The sequence below is a fragment of the Xyrauchen texanus genome, chromosome 14, assembly GCF_025860055.1.
Source record: "Xyrauchen texanus isolate HMW12.3.18 chromosome 14, RBS_HiC_50CHRs, whole genome shotgun sequence".
NCBI classification, from domain to species: domain Eukaryota; kingdom Metazoa; phylum Chordata; class Actinopteri; order Cypriniformes; family Catostomidae; genus Xyrauchen; species Xyrauchen texanus.
In genome coordinates, this window is record NC_068289.1 from 39165900 (window position 1) to 39179841 (window position 13942).

The 13942-nt window shown below is 35.9% G+C and overlaps 1 protein-coding gene across 2 annotated transcripts in view; it reads right to left on the reverse strand.

The window, feature by feature from the left end:
* Positions 1-1449, reverse strand: part of LOC127655364 (anosmin-1) — an 86653-nt gene extending 85204 nt beyond the window's left edge. For both annotated transcript variants that reach the window (XM_052143138.1, XM_052143139.1), the window contains exon 1: positions 1240-1449. In XM_052143138.1, the coding sequence (XP_051999098.1) occupies positions 1240-1422 (183 nt within the window). In that variant the 5' untranslated portion in view covers positions 1423-1449. The remainder of the gene's footprint in view (positions 1-1239) is intronic.
* Positions 1450-13942: the final 12493 nt, after the last annotated feature.

The window sequence follows — 13942 nt, forward strand, 5'->3', positions numbered from 1 at the left end:
ATCAACGGATGTAATTCTACTTTATCCTCGCCAAATGACTTTACACTTCTTTTAAGTACATATAAACGGGCATAAACGCAGTTCTACTTGGCATACGGGTGGAATTGCAAGACAAGTTGGATGCATTAACAGCCCGCTCCAGTGCATGCATTCACCTTGAATGCATTCATGTCCCTTCAGATGCCAGCAGTAAAACACAATGCGAGGACATTTTAGAAGGACAGGAGTCTTTCGATGAGGTCTTGGGAAAAGAATATATATTTTTTTTATTTTGTCGTTATATTGCACCATGAACATCAGCCAAAATGCAACAAAGTCCTGATTAATGCCTTCAGGTAAACACTACATTTAAAGTTCAGGTAGTTTATATATCAAATAAAGTGAATGCACTGACAAACAAAAAGATTACGGTTATCTCAGAAACCTGTTAAGAACACGTCTGGCTGATATTTCACTATAAAATAAAAAGATTTGTTTTGCATTGTGACAATAAGCCACATTTTACTGTCCATTTAAATTTCTGTAATAATGCAAAACAATATATGTACATTATTACAGACATTTTAAATATTAAAATAAATATAAATAATATTACCATGATGTATAAACATAAATAGTCTATATGTCTAAACAAAGAGTGGTGTTTATACGTCATGGTAATATTTGTTAAAGCAATTATAATTTAATCACAGCAGGGCAAACATTAACATGAATTACAACATTGCAAAATAGCGAAAAAATGTTTTAATAATTTAAGAAATTGTATGTATTTTATCTTGGGGGTATTAAATTATTTATTAAATAAATTAATAAAAATCCTGTAAAGTAATGAGAATTTGGAGGTACAATGTGATTAAATTGTCATGAGAATAACATCACAATGCAAAAAATATATATATAATAATAATTATTTATTTATTTTTTGATTGGCCGATTAATGTCCACTTGCCCGAAAAATATTATAATTTCCTAAATCTACCGACTTAGACTGAGTCAATCGATAATAAGCCATTTTTCTGTGAATGCTAATGTTGTGTACAATAAGTAAAAATGTAAGTTTTTTTTTTTTAATTTGATTTCTTTTACACATTTTATCGGCCACCCTGCTCTCTAGATATATCTTTATTGGTCATTAAAAACTCATAATAACAATTATTATAGAAAGCATGTATGTAACCAAATGTAAACAATGTTTTCAAAATGTAAGAATAATGCCGCTCATATCATTTATTGTCATACCTGGAATTGTTTGAAAACAGCAGAAATGCGCGTGATGTGCAAGCTGAGACATCGCGACGCGCATCTCGCACGGTAAACGCTCCCGCTGAAGAACTCGTCCGCTTTCCTCGCGTCCACGCGCGCGGCGGTCCATATCACCGTAATAATCCATATACTGAACACAAACGCGCGCCTCAGAGCCATAGTGAAGCGTCAGTGCGATTCCTCCGCTGTCAGTGATCTGCTGCAGCTGCAACTCAACAAAGTTTCGCGCTGCAGTGGGAGGAGTCAACAGTGGGAGGAGTCAGAGCGCGCGGACACGCCCCTCGAGAGACGCAGGTAGATTGAAGATGAGAAAGTTCTTGCTGTCAGGGAATGAAAGGACAGCACGTGTTGTGTAATACTATATAAGGGTAAGCTGGCATTTTACTCAAGTAATTATAGTAGACTTTATGTAACTACAACAAAGCTGTTGAACATTTCCACCATTGTTACCCAGAATTTTTTTTTGTGTAAATATATAGTTGGGGCATGTTGTCTTACTATAGGGGGCAAATCATAGGGTTTACAGTCAAATAAAAAAAAAAGTAAAATTGATAAAACTCCAAAAAATTATGAAGCGACAAACATGTTAAAGATAACATTGAAAAATACCAAACATAAATTGTATAATGACAACTTGCCTCAATTTACTGTAAATACTAATAGTATTTATAAACAAATTGCAAGTTTTAATTAAGTATCCGTTAATCTATAAACCCTATAAAAACCTTTAAGTGGTCATAATTAATCAGTACTTTAAATTTTGGATCGTAACCCAATATATACGTTATTTAAACTTTATCTTCAAGTATTACTAACTTAAAATTATCAAGTACAAAATTGCAGCTGTGTGGATTACCCATAAGCCCTTGCGCTTGAATACATATGTATGTTTGTTCTAAACAAGGAAATTACAGTATGTAGAAAGATAATAGTTGTTATTTAAAACTGTATATAGTTTTAATTCTTATGACTGTTGTTGTTGTTGTTGTTGTTGTTGTTGTTGTTTTGTTGCAGCTGGTTGATAGTTGTGATTTGTGTGCAATCACAAAAGTGCAGATTTATATATGCAATATGAAGTATCTAATGTGCCATACGGCTAACCTAAATCCAATCATAATTTCCCTTATACTGTAAGACGTGCTATAACACAATTTAAATAATTAAATCAAAACAATGATACTTTAATCACAGATGAGTTGTTAACATGTAACTAGTTAACGTTGCTTAAAAAACTACGTTGAGTTTACTGGAGCCAAATGAGTTTGTTTAATCATTTACTCATTTTATCACATTTAAGGCAGCTTAAACCAACATACAAAACCACAGCTAGAGAAAACAAGCAATTGTGGAATTGCACTTTTGGCTTACAGTCGTATAATAATTGAGGCAAAGCCCTTGTGACATCATCTCCATGTGACAACTAGCCCCAGTCTTCCCTATTCATCTCATAATAAAACAAAGCCAGCCAACATCACGTTTTAACATTCTTGCATGCACACAAGGTACTTATGAGAAGCTGACAAATGAAGACGTTTCCATGAATCTGTCATGTGATGGTAGACAAAGCGGCTGTTTGGAAACTTCAGATATTACAAGCATTTTAAACACGTCCAGCATTATCTTCATCAGCCATGTGTAACCGTAGCGTGAAACAAATGGCTATGAGCCGAATTAAAATGCAACAACAGAGATCACGGCACACCGTCTCCACAGATCTTGACAGATCCTAAGACTGGAGACAACAAAGACCTCACCATTAACAAAAGAGCCCACGTGTAGTTGAAATAGTTCCCGGAAGAGTTTATAAAATGTTATGACTTCACTTTCTCACTGTTTGTGAAGCAACAGCTCTTGCCCACCGTAATAACGGCAGCAGCATTCTCGTCTAATGAGACTTTATGGAGGTTTTATGCCTCCTAAACAGTGCAAGACTGAAACTGGGACCCATAATCAGCAGATCCGGCCTAGCGTACCACTTCGCCCTGGGCCAGTCATTGTCTGTGCCAAATATTTCAGCTCGTACCTCTTTAATGAAAGCAGTGAGGCTCATACAGTCTGAGGCCTATCTCATACAGGAGAATCAGCAGCCAAGAACTGCTTGAAGAAAACAGCCACATGTTCACAGGCAGGGTTTTATTGACCACACACAGGGTCCGAAATTAACATTTGTCACACCTGCCAATGACGAGTGGCACTTGGAAAAATCAAGAGTTCTGGCAGACTCCACAAAATTGGCTTTGGCAAGTAAATGAAACAGAGTCACTGGCCATTTGGTCGGTAACTTTATTAGGAACTGAAGCTTGTACAGTCGAATGGTATAAATCGAAGTAATTAATCTTGATTGTCAGGACAAAGTCTTGATAAAGCCCGGTCTAAAAGTTGAACCTAGTTTCAAAAGTTTAAAGAGAGCAACTTAAAGCAGGTCAAAGGCCTTGTGTGGGTTTGTTTACATTTGAATTTTTGACAGCTGGAGTTTGTGTTAACGAGCATTCTGTCAATGTAAATCTTTGTAAGGTATTTGATTGTCCGCTGTGCCAAAACCGTAAGTCCGATTAGTTAGAAAATACAGAGCACACTATTCCAGAACAGTCTGAAGGTCTGTGCCAATTTTAGCAGATGTAGCTTGAAAGCTCTAGAAGTTATTGTTAGAAATTCTGGCCTTGGTTTAGGGATTTTTTAAAAACTTTTTGAAAATAATTATGTTCTCAATTACAATAAATCTAGAGTTCTGGCAAACTTGCCGCACTCACTCATTATTTTCACATGCAAATGAGCTTTGCGGCAAACTATTAATTGTTGCAAAAGGTTTCCTGCAGGTTCATTACTACCGTGTGGAGCGGAGGGGGGCGGGGCCGGGTCGAACCATCGTCGATTGGGGACCGGGCGCGCGAGGGATAAAGGCGGCCGGTGACGATGGTTCGAGAGAGAGAGAATTACGGGCATGTCCGTCGTGTGTGTGTTTGTTTATGTTTGTGCTTTTGGTTTAAGTTTTCATTAAATTATGATTTATGTTGACAAGCCTGTTCTCGCCTCCTCCTTGCCCATCCTTAACTGTGTTACATACCGCAAACATCGCGCAAACATTTGCGGCAAATCACGAGTTCATTTCAATGTGAAAATAACGAGTGTGAATTTTCCGGCAAGTTTGTCAGAGCTCTAGATTTTTTGTAATTGAGAACATAATTTTTTCTAAAATACTTCATAGTATTTTGCATTAAAATGTTGGCTTGCTGTTATTCAAGGTGGTCACACACTATAAGAGAAGCGCCATGCCGCAGCTAGCACATGGCACAGGTATCAAACACAGGGCACGTTGATGCGGTTCAGGTGGCAGACAGCACTGACAAAACTTAACAAAGTTTTTCCCTTCTTCAAGAATGAACAAGGCTAGAGTAAATAATGCATGTCCATTGATAATGATTTGGGTCGAATTTAATGGAAAATATGCGAGTTGCGCTCCGTGGCGTGGCAGAAATTTGAGCAGCCTCCGGAGTCGTAGGTGGGCACCACAGACAGATGGCAAGCGGCGGCGGCAGTGTGTGTACATTCACAGAAAACAATTGTTTTGAATTTCAGAAAGCACCATGTCATCTGCCAGACGCGCCCGGCGTGCGACCCCATTTAGGGGCTTTTAAAAAATCCCTAAACCAAGGCCAGAATTTCTAACAATAACTTCTAGAGCTTTCAAGCTACATCTGCTAAAATTGGCGCAGACCTTCAGACTGTTCTGGAATAGTGTGCTCTGTATTTTCTAACTAATCGGACTTACGGTTTTGGCACAGCGGACAATCAAATACCTTACAAAGATTTACATTGACAGAATGCTCGTTAACACAAACTCCAGCTGTCAAAAATTCAAATGTAAACAAACCCACACAAGGCCTTTGACCTGCTTTAAGTTGCTCTCTTTAAACTTTTGAAACTAGGTTCAACTTTTAGACCGGGCTTTATCAAGACTTTGTCCTGACAATCAAGATTAATTACTTCGATTTATACCATTCGACTGTACATGCTTCAGTTCCTAATAAAGTTACCGACCAAATGGCCAGTGACTCTCGCCATTTACTCGCCAAAGCCAATTTTGTGGAGTCTGACCACACACACATCTGGTCATGGTCATGTTCTGCCATTTCTGCTAGTGCTTTACTCTAAACCATGTGTGGTCAACAGTCTGTGCTCATTTCATATTTGCTATGGCCTGTGTGACCAGGAAGGCCATATTCCAGCTGCTCTGTTTGTAGCCCAATGCACTAGAGATCCCCGGCCACTCTTAAAACCCTTGAAACGCGGATGTCTGCGTACCTTAAACACTTCTGTAATGGCTTAATTTGTTGGCTTATTGCATCCATGTGTTGTTGAGGTAGGCTGGGTTGGGGGGGATTTATGGTGTGTGTTGTGAGTGCCATTTGGATGGTGTGCGGTCGCAGTGTCTCTTGGAGACCAAAACAAAATGCATTTCCAACAATGCTTACAAGTAGGGGGTACTTGGGGGGTCTGTAGAAAATTTCAGAGTAAAAAAAAATTACATCTATCAAATATGACATTATTAGGGGCCGTTCAGGCCGAATGCTACTTGCACTAAAAAAGCTAGACGCAGCGCAATAAACAGATCTGAACACAGGAGTCTCGAGACGCATTTTTTTAAGTTTCCATTCTATATAAGCTGACATGACATTTAAGAATCACAGCACTTCTGCACCAGACGCTGCAAAAACAACAGAGATGGAAAATACACATTCGTTGTGAACGGCCCCTTACTGTTATACCCTGCTTTATAAAAACAACAAATACATTGAATAGAACATGTTTCTTCTCTGTGTTTACAACCTAAAATTACACTACTAAAAGACACACTGTTAACTTAAAGGAATATTTTGGGTTCAATACAAGAAATCTACAAAAAATAATTAGCAAAATATTAAAAACTACATTCTTGACCAACACAAAACACGTATCTTTTGAAAGTTTAAAAGCTCTACTTTCCAATGCATGTAGATATTGGTGACATCTGGCAACAATGGTGTAGTGGTCTAAAGTACATAACTGGTTATCTGGTAATCAGAAGGTTGCTGGTTTGATCACCACAGCAACCACCATTGTGTCCTTGAGTAAGACACTTAACTCCAGGTTGCTCTTGGGGGATTGTCCCTGTAATAAGTGCACTGCAAGTCACTTTGGATAAAAGCGTCTGCCAAATGCATAAATGTAAATGTAAATGTAGATATTATGACCAAAACTGATCAAGTGCTTTAAAATTTGTACACAAATCAGAATTGTTCAGTTTTGATAATTTATAAAAAATAATTGCACTTTACATATTATTGCAATCAGTAAAAACATCAAACTCATCAAATATTCATGTGTCATATGTTGTTGGAAAGCTCTTAAAGAGTAAAATACAACCAGAATATTTGTTTTACTCACAGATAAAAATATAGTGAATAACAGCTAAATATATGTCTTTGACAATTATGTTGGTGTTACTTATATGACAAATTTTCTCTTATAACTTCATGAAAAATAAATGGAACATAAAATCTCACATATGATTATTTAGAGTCTGTGATTATCTTTCAATCGAGTCCACACACAAGATAATCAGATGTATAGATCATTAGATAATCCACATGAAGCACAATGTTACATATGACCACCAGGAGATGGCGCCAAATACACGACACAGACTCAATGATGACTCAGATGACACAGAATGAAACTCATTCTGTGAAATCTCATGAGTAAAATCATGTGTGCATGCTATGCAAACCTTTAGTCATTGTTGTGTTTGCATGTGTAATTAGTTCTTATGTACAATTATTATCTTTTATTTGTTTGGAGATGTTTTTGGACACTATGATCAATTATTTTTGTAATGTTGGAACTTTTGATCGCTTTGTCGTATCAACACAAATGTTTCTCAGATACAGTCGACATGATTGAGAACAAAACAAAAGCAGCTGTTTGGAGCCCCCTTATTTAAATTTTGAGGTCAATTGTTTGTGTGATTTTTCTGAGAGCCTTGTGTGGCACCCCTATGAGTTGCATATGCTGCATACACAGTTTTTGTGCCACTGTTGTTATAATCAAGACAGAATAATTATAAATATTAAATATCTCATTACATAGGGGTGCTTCAATTTTGTTCACTTACCTCAACGATTTATTTTCATAAACCATCTTGACTGAGAACACTGTATGCCAACACTGAACAGTTAAAGTGAGTGGCACGGCCAAGTAAATATGTTTATGTAGGCAGAGGTGGAACTCTGGCTCCTCACACGGTCTGTTCAGGGTTATAATGACCCTGGGTCTCGCCTGGCAACTATTGTTTACATCTGTACACATGAAAAACATTCATTCTCTGTGAAGAAATTACTCTAATGAGGCGGTAATGAAAGTGTGTAATGAAACAGTTAAAAGACTCACAAATTTGTCTCGCCTTGAAATCAACAAGGTCACATCAACTCAACCAGACGTCCCCAGCTCAACATTTTTTCTGATAGTTTTTTCTAATTTCTGATTACATTTTTTATCATTGTTTTTGATTATTTATTTATTTTTACTGGTGAAAGATAAACAAAAATAATCGCGATAATGAAAGCAGATAAATGATATGGCATGGATCAATATTGACTGAGTAATCCATTAATATTGTAGAGGGGGATCAATATGACAATTTTCACCAATGATTTTGGAGCAAATCTACAGGTCAAAAAAGTAACCTTAGAAAAGTTGCAGCATCATTATTTTATACGTACACACACATAAGTAGATCTATTACTAAAATCAGTTGACTTCAGCACCAATTGTTGCAATATTTGCAAATGGTGTGAGTCTAAATATGGGAAAAAACACGTTTTTGTGTCGATTTTCCAAAGTTGGAGTGCCTATAACTCCAGAAGTATTAAATATATCTTAATATTCTTTTAGATTCTGTTTCTGAACAAACTTTTCGTTTTGTATCCTAATTTTGAAGGCCCTATCTGGTGAAATCGTAGAGATATGGGGCTCTCAATGTGGCTCCATGCATAAATGGTTCAATTTTACCCATTCACAATGGCCGAAAGACATGGTATAAAGCTAGTTTTTCTTGTCCAACAAAAGAAAGGTCTGAAGTATATATAATCTTAAAAACTAGAAATGTACCTTTATGTATTTAAATAACAGCAATAATATCAACATCTCGATTTTCGAGAGCTCAAAAATGCTCTATTATTAAGAATAAGCGACACATGTGGCTCTTCAGTTAGTGCTTTTAAATTGACCCCCATCTATAAAATAATGGATTACTCAGTAAATATTGATCCATGGCATTTCATATTTTGGCTTTTATCATCAATTATGTTTATCATTCTTCAGAAATGTAACAACACAAGAAAACATTTCTTATTTTCTGGCAAAAATATCAAAACATTGTTAAAACAAGAAAAACTGACTTGCATAATGGCATAAGACATTATTTCTAGTTTTCAGATAAATCTAACAAAATTTGGTGGAATTTATGCTTAGAACAAGTAAAAACTATTCACCAATGGGGGAAGAAAAATGAACTTGTTTTCCCTTTGAATCAAGGTTTTTTGTCTTACCTCATTGGAAAATAGTTTTTCTTTTATAAGCAAACGTTCCTACATTTTGTTCGATTTCTCTGACAGCAAGTCTTAATATCCTCTGTCATTTTGCTTCCCAAGAAAATGTATCTTGTTTTGAGAATATTTAGATATTTTCCTGGAAAACAAATCAAAAATACTCACTAAGAAAATAATTTGTTGTATTGAACAAAATAAAACAAATCAGCCATGGGGGTTTCTGAAATTTGGTTGATTTAGCATGGAATAATCCAACAATTCATATGTGCACGGCATGTTTAATGTTGCTGAAAGGTTATCAACCACAATAACTTTCAACAATAACCTGCAAATTGTCAATAGGACAAAAGACGCCATCTGGGAATAACCGAACATCAAACAGCAACAGGCAGAAAAAACCACACAGTGCTCCATATTTGACAGCGTCAAAGGGCAAAAATGAATCCCTGATGTCTACGTTGACCCCATTTCTGTGGTTTTCTTCTCAAGGGCGGTTCACCTCACCCCTCTACGAGACGTTCAGTTGCTGACAGACATCTGGAAACCATCACATTGAGGTCATTGAATATGCATTCATATTTTAATATCACTTAAGCATAATGTTTTGTGTTTCAATGTAAATTGCACTTCTAGAAAAGTGAAACATGAAGGATTGAGACCATTTGAACACACACTTCTGAGGTGACTACACAAAAACAGCAAACACTGAAGTGTTGGAGCAAGTACCTTCAAGTCCACAAAGACATGATAGAGCAGTCCAACACTGGGTGTCTAAAGTGCTGCTTTGAACTCCGTGAAGTCTTCCATTCAAACAGGACACAATCCCTTCATCATTTCCATCCAACATAAAAGTTCAATCAGTCAAATGGATGAACACCATTTGCTTTGATCCCGTAAATATTGTCATTGTTGCCAGATGTCTTTGAAAAGCAAGCAGCATTATTTGAATGAATCTTTTCACACTTGACATTGTTAACCCTGTGAGACTCAAACCCTGGGTTAACATGTACACTTAATCCTTGGTTAGTAATTAATCCCGGGTAGACAGATTTCACACTGTACATTTGTGATCCCGGTTAATTCATGTTAATGTTCTTTTGACACCACAATTCGGGGTTGACTATCTACAAATACCAGTTTTATGACATGGTGTAATATTTGCTCACTATATAAATAAAACATATATTTTTTTAGTTTAAATGTTTTTATAATGAGAGTTTACAAATAGCAGAACATTCGGAAGAATATGTAGTTAAGAATTAGATTTATAAGAATTGTACTTAATTGATCATTTATACAGTATTTTTACAACACTGTTAATACATTAAAAGGCTATGTACTGTACAGAAGTAGCATGTTATTCATTTGCTACACAATTTATTGATGTTTTCGTTACACCATTTATTTAAGTTTTCACTACACAGTTCATTTAGGTTTCGCTACACAATTAATTTAGGTTTTCGCTACACTATTAATTTAGGTTTTGCTACACAATTATTTAAGTTTTAGCTACATAATTCATTTAGGTTTTCGCTACACAGTTCATTTAGGTTTCGCTACACAATTAATTTAAGATTTCGCTACACAATTCATTTAGGTTTTCACTACACAATTTATTGATGTTTTCGTTACACAATTTATTTAAGTTTTCGCTACACAATTCATTTAAGTTTTCGCTACACAGTTCATTTCAGTATTTGCTACACAATTCATTTAAGTTTTCGCTACACAGTTCATTTCAGTTTTTGCTACACAATTCATTTAAGTTTTCGCTACACAGTTCATTTCAGTTTTTGCTACACAGTTCATTTAAGTTTTCGCTACACAGTTCATTTCAGTTTTTGCTACACAGTTCATTTCAGTTTTTGCTACACAGTTCATTTAAGTTTTTGCTACACAGTTCATTTCAGTTTTTGCTACACAGTTCATTTAAGTTTTTGCTACACAGTTCATTTCAGTTTTTGCTACACAGTTCATTTCAGTTTTTGCTACACAGTTCATTTCAGTTTTTGCTACACAGTTCATTTCAGTTTTTGCTACACAGTTCATTTAAGTTTTTGCTACACAGTTCATTTCAGTTTTTGCTACACAGTTCATTTCAGTTTTTGCTACACAGTTCATTTAAGTTTTTGCTACACAGTTCATTTCAGTTTTTGCTACACAGTTCATTTAAGTTTTTGCTACACAGTTCATTTAAGTTTTTGCTACACAGATCATTTAAGTTTTTGCTACACAATTCATTTAAGTTTTTGCTACACAGTTCATTTAAGTTTTTGCTACACAGTTCATTTAAGTTTTCGCTACACAATTCATTTAGGTTTTCACTACACAATTTATTGATGTTTTCGTTACACAATTTATTTAAGTTTTCGCTACACAATTCATTTAAGTTTTCGCTACACAGTTCATTTCAGTTTTTGCTACACAATTCATTTAAGTTTTCGCTACACAGTTCATTTCAGTTTTTGCTACACAATTCATTTAAGTTTTCGCTACACAGTTCATTTCAGTTTTTGCTACACAGTTCATTTAAGTTTTCGCTACACAGTTCATTTCAGTTTTTGCTACACAGTTCATTTCAGTTTTTGCTACACAGTTCATTTAAGTTTTTGCTACACAGTTCATTTCAGTTTTTGCTACACAGTTCATTTAAGTTTTTGCTACACAGTTCATTTCAGTTTTTGCTACACAGTTAATTTCAGTTTTTGCTACACAGTTCATTTCAGTTTTTGCTACACAGTTCATTTAAGTTTTTGCTACACAGTTCATTTCAGTTTTTGCTACACAGTTCATTTCAGTTTTTGCTACACAGTTCATTTAAGTTTTTGCTACACAGTTCATTTCAGTTTTTGCTACACAGTTCATTTAAGTTTTTGCTACACAGTTCATTTAAGTTTTTGCTACACAGATCATTTAAGTTTTTGCTACACAATTCATTTAAGTTTTTGCTACACAGTTCATTTAAGTTTTTGCTACACAGTTCATTTAAGTTTTCGCTACACAATTCATTTAGGTTTTCACTACACAATTTATTTAGGTTTTTGTTACACAATTTATTAAAGTTTTCACTACACAATTAATTTAGGTTTTCTAACTTGATTTATTTAAGATTTTGCTACACTAATAATTTAAGATTTTGCTACACAATTAATTTAAGATTTTGCTGCACAATTAATTTAAGATTTTGCTGCACAATTAATTTAAGATTTTGCTGCACAATTAATTTAAGATTTTGCTACACAATTAATTTAAGATTTTGCTGCACAATTCATTCATGTTTTCACTACATAATTAATTTAGGATTTCACTACACCATTCATTTATTTAGTGAAGTTTAGTGAATAGTTTTCACTACACAATGTTTTTGAGTAGAACCTACGTTTTAATTTCATATCAAAGAATCTCATTATCATTGTGTGGAACAATTGTCACAATTGAAATAAGTTAAACCAATAGATTTTTCAGTGTTCCATCAATAAGTTGGATGATCATTGGGCCTTATTGTAGCACAACCTCTAAAAGTGTCTAAGAATTGTGGCGCTCCTACACGAGACGCTGAAAAACAGCAAAACGGTCAAACATTTCCATCTAGTGCAAGTTTCCGTAGGGAAACAATTGAAAAACAGAGCGGATGACAGACGCAAAAACGTGTTTGCAGTGAACGACCCCAAGCTAAAACCTCACACGAGCCACTTAAAGTGTCAAACGGGCCGGATTTGGCCTTGACTCTGGTGTTGAGTGCAGTGTTAAAAAACATGAAGAAACAAAGAAATATCCTTTTAACAACATGGTTGCATCAACTTCTACATGTGAGAGCAGCAGAATCCCTCACAATCCTTAAGCGTGGACTTTTAAACAGGTTTGGACTTGTTTGTTTGAATGAGGTAGTATTTCTGAGTGAAACCGGATATTCAACAACACAAATATGTTGGGCAGAACTTCATTTTATTCATGAGGAATTGATTGGATGGTGAAACATGGGCTTTATTTGGCAGGTGTTTGGAGGTAGGGGTGACCTCCCCTCCCCTCCCCCTTCTTGTATAACCTGTATTGATGAATTGTGCACAATAAGCCCAGCAATGCATATAAAGAAATAGTAAATAATGTCATGTTGACTTTGATAATACTGGCTTCACTATTGCACCATGTTCACCCTTATTTGTGTTGTTCGGCAGTCTTCAGTCTTCTGGCATCAAATTCCTGTCCACATTTAAAAACAACTGTGTTTTACTCAATAGCATCTTTGATCATGTGATCACCTGCAGGTGTCTGCATTGTTATACCCACCTGTGCAGACGTGTCCGGGTCACTGGAGCCGTCTAATTCATCACTGGAGTCTAGAAGCCTGATGTCTTTGGCTAAAATAACAAAGCAAAGAGAAAACTTGTACAGCCTGAACGCATTGCTAGGACCATAATTCTTATATTCTGAACATCTCAGTGTGGTCAGATGTGATCTATAAAACAATATGAAACACTTCATGACTGAAGTAGGTCATTCATTCAGTTTGTCTAAACATAGTACAGAGTTACCAAACACAGAGTCCCTCGTTTTGCACGATCGGAATCATTTTAGTAGTCCTTTTGTATTATAGTAGGAAAACAATTCATTTCCATGCATCAAAGCAATGCCATAATGGCCCACAAGAGAGAGAGAGAGAGAGAGAGATTTAATGATGTATACGATGTCATTCTATAAAGTAAATAGATTGTTAGCTCGCCAGTCTCTGAAACTGAACATATCCTATACGTTCTTCACATATTTTGTTATTTTATATATTTTGTACTTTCATTTAATATATTTCATTAGTCGTATTTTGATTGTTTGATTCAGCAGTTCTATTATGTCATCATATGCACCCTGACATAGGTGACTACGGTTTTTCGATTAGGGCATTGTTCTCAGGCATTTTATGCATATCGCGGCGGCGTTTTGTGGTACGTTCGGCATAACGTGGCGGCTTATTTTAGCTCACTGCGACCCATTCGGCCCGTTTCGCGGCCGACCCACCAGCCCGCTCGGTTCTTCCGATGGCCAGTCCGCACCTGATCGGCCCCAAAGCACGTCGGCCCACTGGGAAAATGCCCGGTATG